This window comes from Sorghum bicolor, chromosome 10, assembly GCF_000003195.3.
Source record: "Sorghum bicolor cultivar BTx623 chromosome 10, Sorghum_bicolor_NCBIv3, whole genome shotgun sequence".
In the NCBI taxonomy this organism is placed as follows: domain Eukaryota; kingdom Viridiplantae; phylum Streptophyta; class Magnoliopsida; order Poales; family Poaceae; genus Sorghum; species Sorghum bicolor.
In genome coordinates, this window is record NC_012879.2 from 17,458,163 (window position 1) to 17,469,222 (window position 11,060).

Here is an 11,060-nt window from a genome sequence, read left to right on the forward strand (position 1 = left end):
TTACGAATTTTGTACTTATAAAACTATATATAAAGCTTTTTACATATCTATTTAATTTTTGATGTGGCCTATTCATTTTATTATAGGCAAAGCTTAATTATAAAGCTAAGCCTCTAATTTTCATTTATATATGCTTAATATGCGTGTAATATAAATATATTATTGTATCAGCAAAAAATATGTATTAAAAACCTATTATTATTATATAAAACAAAAAATAGAACCGAAGAAGTGAATCAAAAAAAAAAAATCCTTTAACACCGGTTGGTAGGGTCCTGCAACGTGGCAACCTGTCAGGACCCTTTAAAACCGGTTGGTATTACCAACCGGTGTTAAAGGGGGGGGCTTTAGCCCCGGTTCCCCGAACCGGGACTAAAGGGTGGGCCTTTAGTCCCGAAAGGGCAGCACCGGCTCGGAAACCGGGGCAACAGGCCCTTCTCGACCGGTGCTAATGCCCGAACGTGCAGCAGTGATGTATATAGGCCCCATGTGGACAATCAGCCCTTAAAATAAAAACCTCACATTCTCACCTTAAAATTTTAGCTAAATCTACTCAAAAATTTTAAGATGACTTTATAATTGCTTGCTACTTTAATTTGTGCATATCGATGTGACTAGATATGGGCCCAAGATATAAACATGAAGTATACATTAAAAATTGATGTACCTCTCAGGTAGCTAAGTTCATGCAAATCTAATGGACACTGAACTTTTTGAGTTAATGTACAATACATTTTGGAGTTTTTTTGAATCAAATGACTATGGACATTCAAATTCAAATATATCCCATGCAAGTGCATCCAAATGTAACTAAGTCCAATTAGAATTTGGATTATCCATTTTGTGTCACTATGTATCTGTGTCCATTTTGTGGCAATGTATAATTTCATTCCATGTCACTATGGATTATCTTTGTTTCCTTTTTTAAGACCCTATTTGGATCTAGCTTATTATTATAATCTAGATTATATATCGAATTATTATAATCTACATTATGATTATAAAACTCAGTAGTGATTTGATGTCTACATTATTTATGGTGGTTATTATTGGTTAGAGTGACGATACCTCATTATTGCATTACAAGATACTGTAATCTGCTAGCATTTTGATTATAATGAACTATTCTATAGTGTAGCCGGTTTTGGATCATAATTAGATAGTTTTAGCTGATTATTATAATCCTAATAGGATCAAACGTGCCCTAAGTTGTGATTTGAGAATTTAATAACTAACTAAAATATACCAAATTGCTATAAAATACAACTAAAATTTGCCAAGTAATGATGTGGTTCCAACTTCAAACACTTTATAAATACGTTGGCGGGCCATCCTTTTCTTAGTACTCAAATGCACATCATTTTCCATGGCTTCTCCTCTGCTCCTGTGCATTTTCTTGTGCTTCTACCTCTCCATTGTTAATGGAGCTGGTAACGGCAGCTTTGTGACGGTGCCATCCAGCTCTTTTGTGCCTGATACTGTTTGCTCCGGAGCGTTAGGTACATGACCTGCAGACCATTTCTGGTCTATTTCGATCCTTTGGCCCTTATTTAGTTCCTAAAATTTTTTAGTTTTGATCGTTTTTATTTGAAAATTATTGTTGAATCATGTACTGATTAGGATCAAAAAATTCATCTCATAATTTACAAGCAAAGTATGTAATTAGTTTTGGTTTTTGACTATATTTAATACTCTGCATGTACCGTACCGTAAGATCCGATTTGACGAGAAATTTTAAAATTTTTTTGATTTTGGATGAACTAAACCACGCAACCCTTCAAACAAAACCTTATGATTCTGCATATGCATGTTTCAGTCAAGCCGGAGCAAAACGGCTCCGCCGTGTACGTCCCGCTACTACACCGCCACGGGCCGTGCGCGCCGTCGCTATCCACAGACACGCCGCCGTCCATGTCTGAGATGTTCCGGAGAAGCCATGCTCGCCTGAGCTACATCGTCAGCGGAGTGCCGATGGACACGGAGACATACGGAGACGCGAAGAAGGTGAGCGTCCCGGCCCACCTAGGCACCTCCGTGAAATCGCTAGAGTACGTTGCCACGGTGAGCTTCGGCACGCCGGCAGTGCCACAGGTCGTCGTCATCGACACCGGCAGCGACCTGACGTGGCTGCAGTGCAAGCCGTGCAGCTCCGGCCAGTGCTCCCCGCAGAAGGACCCCTTGTTTGACCCGAGCCACTCGTCGACGTACAGTGCCGTCCCCTGCGCCTCCGGCGAGTGCAAGAAGCTCGCCGCCGATGCGTACGGCAGCGGCTGTTCGAATGGCCAACCGTGCGGGTTTGCCATCTCGTATGTGGATGGAACAAGCACGGTGGGTGTGTACGGCAAGGACAAGCTGACGCTGGCGCCTGGGGCCATCGTCAAGGATTTTTACTTCGGTTGTGGCCATAGCAAGAGCTCGCTGCCTGGCTTGTTCGACGGCCTCCTTGGGCTCGGCCGCTTATCGGAGTCGCTCGGCGCACAGTACGGCGGTGGTGGTGGCTTCTCGTACTGCCTCCCTGCGGTGAACAGCAAGCCTGGGTTTCTTGCCTTTGGTGCGGGGAGGAATCCATCCGGCTTCGTCTTCACGCCGATGGGCAGGGTCCCCGGACAGCCAACGTTTTCCACGGTGACGCTCGCCGGGATCACTGTCGGCGGCAAAAAGCTTGACCTCCGGCCGTCGGCGTTCAGCGGGGGCATGATCGTTGACTCCGGTACCGTCGTCACTGTCCTCCAGTCGACGGTGTACCGGGCACTGCGGGCGGCATTCAGAGAGGCCATGAAGGCATACCGGCTGGTACATGGTGACCTCGACACTTGCTACGACTTGACAGGTTACAAGAATGTCGTTGTGCCCAAGATTGCCCTGACGTTCAGTGGTGGAGCCACTATCAACCTGGATGTTCCCAACGGAATTCTGGTGAATGGCTGCCTCGCTTTTGCGGAGACCGGGAAGGATGGTACCGCCGGAGTACTCGGCAATGTGAATCAGCGAACGTTTGAGGTGTTGTTCGACACCAGTGCTAGTAAATTCGGCTTCCGGGCTAAGGCCTGCTGATGTACACAAAACTGAATAATAAGATGATAATCAAGGGCATGTAGTTTTTGTTTTCAGATAATCCTTTGTGAGAATACCCAGATTGATAATATTGAGATTTGAGACCCTGTATTATCATATTTTCTTTGGAAATGCTTTCATAAAAGTAATAAAAAAAAAACAAGGATGGCACTATAAAGTTATCTAACTCAAATGTGTTTAGACCTGCTGCATGCATACAATTTGAGTATGTGAGATGTATCAGAATACATTTATTTATACTAAGATACACAGGCATTGGCCATTGATATAGTTGTTCTATTATACTTTCTTGCTTCTTTTTTGTTTTTCCACAGCTAGATCTCTCTCAAAGGCCTGGTTTATATCTTTTATCAAAGGTGTGCAATGCTGTTGTCAAAATAGAAGATGAGCACACTTTTTGTCTATTGAGAAACTCTACCCATTTCTCTAATTTTCACCATACTCTCTGTCCTCTAATACAGTGTATTATAGCATTCAAATTTTGTCCTCAAATATAATGCATTCTAAAGGATAAAAAACAATTTTGCATTAAATATTTTTTATTTATCAATCAATTACTATCAATCATGTTGATGATAGCTAGGGTCTGATTATGAAATAAAATAAGGATACATGTGTCTTTTATGTTCTCACTTAATTTTTCTTAGATTATTAGAATGCACTATATTACAGGATAGAGGGAGTAAGCTTCTTTATTTTGATATAGCCATTTTCTACCCATTCTCGATTAAAGGTGGTCGCTTGCCAGTCTCTATAAATAAAACAATACCATCATCCAAAAATGCTCCTTGAAGTATGCAATACATGGAAACCACTTCTTCGTTCCAATTGGAACTGCCCTAATATCATACGGAAGGGACAATTTTGTTGTTCCACAATATATGTGCATCCATTTTGAGAGAGTCATTACTACTTCAAGAAATGGAAGGGACAATTTTGCTGTTCTACAATATATGTTAAATTACCTTGTACTTCGGGAAAATAGCCATAAAAGTATATGATTTGGTAAAGGAAGTCGGCTTGATGATCTCTGTAAATCAAAAGTGCCCTCCTCTAAAAATGCTTCTTGAAATAGTGTAATAAACATGGAAACCATTTCTTGAAATAGTGTAATAAACATGAAAACAATACCATTTGACTTATAGAAGGGTAATTTTATTGTTACGCAATATATGTGTATCCATTTTGAGAGTATTTAACTGACACCGCTTGTCATTTAATCTAGCTCTAATTTATTAGAGTAGCTAAAATAGTACTTCCTCCGTCCTGTAATATAGTGCATTCTAGTATCTAAATTTTATCCTGAAATATAGTGCATTCTAGAGGATAAAAACTAATTTTACATTAAATATTTTCTATTTATCAACCAATCATGATTAATCACGTTGATGAGAGTGTCTGATTAGGAAATAAAATTAGGCTACATGTGTCTTTTATATTGTCTCTTCATTTATCTTAAAATTCTTAGAATACACTATATTACAGGACAGATGGAGTATATATTAAATTACCGTGTACTTTAGGAAAATGGTCATTAATAGATACCATTTAATAGAGTCAGTCAGCTTGCTTGCCTCTTTAAATAAAAAAATGTAAAATACATGGAAAGTATTTCTTCACTCCCAATTGACACTTACAAGACGGCTAATTTAATTGTTCCACAATATATGTCTATGTATTTCGAGTCATTAATACCGCTTGACTTTTAATATACCTCTAACTTATTAAATTGGTTAAATATACATGTTAAATTATCTTCTACTTTGGGAAAAGGCAGTCGGTTTGCTTGTCTTTTTGTAAATTAAAAGTGACCTTGATCTAAAAATGCTTCTTGAAGTAGTATAATAAACACAGTGAAACAATTTCTTAGTTATTCATTTGGACTTTCCTGATATCATCTAGGGTAATTTTATTGTTACACAATATATGTGTATCCATTTTCAAAGTCATTAAGAGCATCTCCAAGAATTTTTCATATTTTGTTCCCCAAAATGTGGTGTTTGTTTTCCTTTGGCTGATAAGCCATGGCAAAAAGTACTGTTGGCTGATTTTTTTTTTGAGAGAAAAGTATTGTTGAATGGCTGGTAGATTCAGCTGATAAGCTCAAGCGAACTTGTTAGGCGTTTAAGCCCTTCCACTAGATCTTTCTCTTTTGCGTTTTTCTTACCTGGAACTCTGTTTTTCTTTTTGCTTATTAGACGAGCCGAGAAACTCTAGATGCGCTCGGGATAAACTTTTGCGAGATTGGGAAAGATGGGAAGGGAAGATGCCAATCTGTTGAAGAGGGTTTTTTCTTTGCCAAAAAAAAGTTAAGGATGAGCAAGTCGAATGTCAAACTATTGAAGATGCTCTAACACCCCTACATGTCTCTTAATCTACTTCAGTATATATTAAATTACCTTTTAATTAAGGAAAATGGCTATTAACATATACATTTATTTAATAGAGGCAGTCAACTTATCTGCCTCTATAAATGAAAAATATCTACCTCCAAAAATACTTATTGGAGTAGTGTAATAAATATGTGGAAATAGTTTCTCCATTCCCCATTGTTATTGCTCTAATACCATTTTACTGATGAAAAAGAAGTAATTTAATCATTCCACAATATATATGCATTTGAGAATAAGTTAATGCCGCTTGTGTCTTAATCTAGCTCTGACTTATTAGAGCAATTGATATTATGTTCCAAAAAAATATTTCTATTAGAGATCTAATTAATATATATACAACTATCTAAATATTTGGATTATATTTTTCGAACATGGTAATAAAGCACTAAATACATAAATCATGCTTGCGTGTGGTCATTGCAACGAATCACGCTTGAAATTAATATCTAGTCCAAAGATTTGTTTCCCCATTATCCTATTTTATTAGAAAATAAAAGGAAAAGGTCCAAATTACTTTCCTCAAGTTTGTCGTATGTCCAGATTACCCTCTAAGCTTATTTTTGGTTCAATTTATTACACCCTCCAACTATTTTAGTTGGTCTAGTTTACCCCTTAACATGATTTGTTATTTTTGTTTTTCCATGTATTAGTTGTCCTCTATCACCTCGTAAAATTCTAAAAATATAATTTGTACATAGAGAAGCAAAAAAGAAAAAAAAATCTCTTTATAAGGTGTTAGTTGTACCAACATAAATAGTTCGAGAGAGTAAATTAAGCCAAATGTTAGTTTAGGGGTTATTTAGACATAGGCCAACTTGGAGGGAGTAATATAGACTTTTTTCAAAATAGAACATATGTAACCTATTGCCTCTCCTAGAAGGATATGTGATCATAATTATTTAGACCTAATTAAATATACAGCTCAAAATTATTTAGATGTATACCATATTAAAGCTCAAGTACATTATGATTTTTATAGATATACATAGTCTTTACTACGTATTTTAGATATAGTATATACTAAATTATATAGAAATCTATGTTCCTAGAAAACCAAAACAACTTATAATTTAAAACAGAGAGAGTATTTGTCATTATTCATCCGCATATTCAAGACATTTCTAATATTCACAACAAAGGATTAAGCTACCTTGCAGAAAGAAGAAAGGCAATGTGAGATAGTATATTGTCATTACTAGATAATTATTATATGTCCATATGCATTAACAAATTACTACGACTACATTCACATCTTGAATGCAACGTTGCTGGCATACTTTTTCATGCGGTCTGGGCGGCATGATGTATGTAGAGGGGATCAGAGGAGCAGCGGATTGGGAGTTACAGCGCAAGAGATCGCGAGGCAATGGCGTGGTGGTTTTGTCGCCAGCGGCAGTGGCTGAAGAACCGCGTATAGCTACTATGGAAGGTTTCATCTTTGCCGATCAAAAAAAAAAAAGGTTTCATCTTTGATAATCCTAATTAATTACAATCTAATTGCCTTTATAAGATATAGGTGCACCTCCTGAGAGCATCCTCAAGAGTATCCTATTTTTTCCTAAAAATATATAGTTTTGTAACTCCCAAAATGGAATTGGGAGGGAAAAAAAGATCATCTTCAAGAGTTTCCAATAAATGACTTCCAAAAAAACATCAAATTTTGGTCCTACAGCATTTTGTCATGTGAAACCCTTATAATGTCATGTGAAAAAAATTATGCGCAACTTCATAATGTCATGTGAAACCCTTATGCACTATCTCCTCCCTGTCGGCCACCGTCACCTCCCAGAGACCATGCCAATCTTCTAGCCAGCCACGCCAGTGACAACCCACAGGTTACCTTGCAAGGACTCTTGTGTCATGGGGATACTAAGGTCCTCCAAAGAAACCTCCCCATCCAATCCCATAACCATGCTTGTTCAATATCTACCTCTATATTGAGATGAGTCTACAAATATAGCTGAATAAATCAATAATACCCTGTGACCAGGCTAACAACTGCCCAGCAGAGTGCCACAGCCGCTAGAAGGTGCCACGGCCTAGCACACAACAGCAGCAGTCGGCCACGGTCAGGCGTAGAGACATCGTCGACCATGAGAGAAGATAGAAACGGCCAAGGCAAACCTAGTAGGCCAAGATAGCGATGGCAAGCCTAGCAGGCCAATCGTGGCAAAAGTCCACGCGCAAAGATAGAAGACGCACGGGAAAGCTCTATCCGCGCAACCACTAGTCCGTGTAAAGTTAGGCATGATAGGGGTGTGTTCCCAAGTGCCAAAAGTTTTTGCGAGAATTTGACTTAGGAGTCGTTGGAGAGTTTTTTTTTCTAATCTTACCAAACAACAAGAATTATGAAGGCATATATGGTACTCTTGGAAATGCTTTAACAATAGTAGCCAAACAAATCTCCTTAAAATCCTCCATTTCACTGCCTTTCCTAACTAACCCGGCCTTAGCCACGGGTTGGACCTTGTGGATGCCCACGCCGGCACCTATACTCGCGCCTGATGAAGGGTAAAGTTTATTTTGTCTTTAAGGTCGTGTGCCCTCACTCTTCCACTTATTGGACTCGCTTTGAGAAGTGTGCAAACACACATCTCAATGCGAAACTACTTTGAGATGTGTGTTTGCACACTTCTCAAAGTGAATCCAATAGGTGGGCGAGTGAGGGCATGTGCCCTTAAGGGCAAAAAAAACCGTCTTGTGATGAAGGAGTCCACACAACACTTTTATCCATTCACATATGTGTGATCATTTGTGAGCAATTCCACCAATCAGATCAGACGAACACACTCTCAACAGTATTGCTACATACAAATTTCAAAAATACAAAAAAAAAATAGAAATGAGATATAGCCCGCATAATTTGCCTTGAATGTTTTACGCTGTCCATCCTTGAGAGGATCGATCATACGGAGCAATTAACAACATGAAGCGTGGTATATGTTATGTCTTACCACCGGCAAGCGAGCATGGCAACTCCCAAGCGAGGAAGTGCCGCCAGCTGACCGGCGGTGGGCGCTTGTGACCAGCGACCACCTCGACCAGTTTGCATGGCCTGCGAACGAAGTCGACAACCATGCTCTGGGCCACGTTGACACCGAAGAGGTACTGCTCTAGGTACAGGTAGACCACGTCCGGGTTGCTGGGGTGAAGGAGCGCCAGAGCAGGCACCTGCGCCGGCAGCCCTGTGGCTCTGTAGCTGTCGCTCGCCCAGATGCTCGCCAGCCTCGCCACGCGGTGGTGCTGCCACCGCGTGAAGGTGCCCCGGCCGAAGACCAGCGTCCACACCACCAGCAGCGTCTCCTCCTCCTCCTCCTCCTCCTTGTGGCAGGCGAGCTCCACGAACCGCAGCTTGCCCTGGCTCACCCTCACCATCCGCCGCCTCTCGATGTCCTGCAGCACCTCCGCCGTGTGCCCGATCGGGTACGTCTCCTGCAGCGGCACGTGGTGCAGCACGGGCTCGTCAGCGAAGGGGTCGCAGCCGAGGAGACCCCACACGAGGTTCACCCACCAGAGCTTGCCGTCGTGGCCGATCACGTCGTGGGAGGACCACATCCAGCGCCGGCCGGACATGGAGGGGCACCTCAGATCCTTCTGCACCCACGAGTCGGCCCTGGAGCGGAAGAAGAGGAGGGTGGCGCGGTCGTCGTCGTCGCCGTCGTCGTCGTCCTCGTCGCTGGCGGAAATGTAGAGCTCGGCGACGGCGTAGTCGGCGCCGCCGCTGCCGGGCAGGGAGACGAGGCCAGTGTTTTTTATGCTGGAGATGCCGGCCTGGCATTGACGACGGTCCCGGTCGGGGATGCGAACGACGGAGGCGGCGATGGCCTCCCCCGGTCCGGCGCCGCGGAGGAAGTCACGCGCGACGAGGACGATGCCCGGCGGGTCGCGATCTAGGTCGAAGCCGACGAAGGGCCAGTGAGAGACGTGGAGGAGGAGACCGGCGTCAGCCGCCGCGATCACGTATGGGTGCCTGTCGGTGTCGTCGTAGTCCGGCTTGGGGTGGACGCTCATGGGTACCGTGAGTGTCGAGGCGCGCGGCGGCAGGGCTAGCTTGAGGGAGACGTCCCCAGGGTCCTTGATGGAGTCGTGCTGCACGAGGGTGACGCGGCCAAGGGCGACCCACAGTGGCGCCGGCGATGACGACGACGACGACGACGCCATTATTTGGTAGTGTTCGAGAGGCAGCGGCCGGAGAGCTGGGAGACAAATTTGGTCAGGGTTTACCGGCCGCGATGGATGGAGAACTGCATGCGCGCGGCGCTGGATTTTTCAAGACTTCTCGACGTCGTGAGGATTGAGATCAGATCCTACACACGCTACGCACCCGCGTGTACTGATCTTTAATTACTGGCACACGATCTATTAGATAACAAACTCCCTGAACGACGGTCATCTAGTAGCCATAAGAATAGGTCATTCGAGTGTACTACAATCACTAAGACTATCTCCTAACGAATAAGAGACCGAAAAAAATTCTCTACGTGCGTGCTGTAGATGATGGTCTGTGCAGCACCGCATCTCTACCGTTGATGACTTGATGTGACTTGATGGAAGCTCGGTTAGACGATACCGCGCAGCGGCGCAGGCCACGATCCCATCCAAAATTTTAGCGGATCACAACTTCATCACGTCATCATCTGCATGCGATGCTGATCTCCATCTCACTTGGACGGCGGCGATGCGGTGCTGCACACGCTCTCATCTGCAGCTAGCACGCATGCAAAGAAATTATTTACGAGGATACTCGTTTCGGATGTTAGAGATACACAACTTAAATATAAATATCCTCTCTTCTAAATACCTATTTGTGGAAAGAGTTTTTTTTTGGTTTTGTCGTCGTTAGTATTGAATCTTTGCCTGTAGTGCTGTTACATTATTAGGCAATTTCTATGTCATTTTAATTCTATAAATTAACAATATGATGATGACATATATGATATTACTGATAAATATAAATATGACATGAATCATAATTACGACATGTAACCATGATAAAAAAGCATATCAAATATCAAAGCATAGCATGGTATATAATTATCTGTAACAGCACCAAACATGATATAACTATCGAAACAGATAAACAGATGAACTAAAACAGAAAAACAGATACTAGCGAAACAACAGAATTGTAGAACAGAGGCATATACGCAGAACTTAAACATAACAGGAACAGACAACAGATATCTTCTGAAACAACTAAACAGACCTACTGAAACAGGTATGACACAACTATTGAACCTCCACGACAGAGCTACTGAAACAAACAGAAACAGAACGACGTAAAACTGAGGGAAGACGAACAGATCATACCCTGAGACTTGCGCATTCAGATTTCTAGAACTTTGTCCTTCCTCGATCGCCATGGAGTAGAGACGAAGGTGAAGACGACGAACCAATCACCGGGAAGGAGAAGACGGCGACCGGCAACACCAAGAGACCTCCGGGAAGAAGATGAACAGCAGCAATGTTGTTGGGCAGTCGCGTAGACGCTCCCCAAAAACCTAATTGCCGATCCCTCGTGCAAGGTCTCGAACGACAAGAGCTCCGGAGGCACCTGCCCTCTCGCTCCTCCGTGCGCGCGAAGTTACGAGA

At 42.4% G+C, this 11,060-nt stretch overlaps 2 protein-coding genes across 2 annotated transcripts; one reads left to right on the forward strand and one right to left on the reverse strand.

Moving 5' to 3' along the window:
* Nucleotides 1,362–3,108, forward strand: LOC8072848 (aspartyl protease family protein At5g10770). Its single transcript, XM_021450503.1, has 2 exons — nucleotides 1,362–1,499; nucleotides 1,817–3,108. The coding sequence occupies exons 1-2, from the start codon at nucleotides 1,367–1,369 to the stop codon at nucleotides 3,052–3,054; spliced, it is 1,371 nt and encodes a 456-aa protein (XP_021306178.1). The 5' UTR covers nucleotides 1,362–1,366; the 3' UTR covers nucleotides 3,055–3,108.
* On the reverse strand, nucleotides 8,187–9,743 carry LOC8072849. The gene has a single exon (XM_002438259.2). It carries the CDS (start codon nucleotides 9,627–9,629, stop codon nucleotides 8,412–8,414), a length of 1,218 nt encoding a protein of 405 aa, XP_002438304.1. The 5' UTR covers nucleotides 9,630–9,743; the 3' UTR covers nucleotides 8,187–8,411.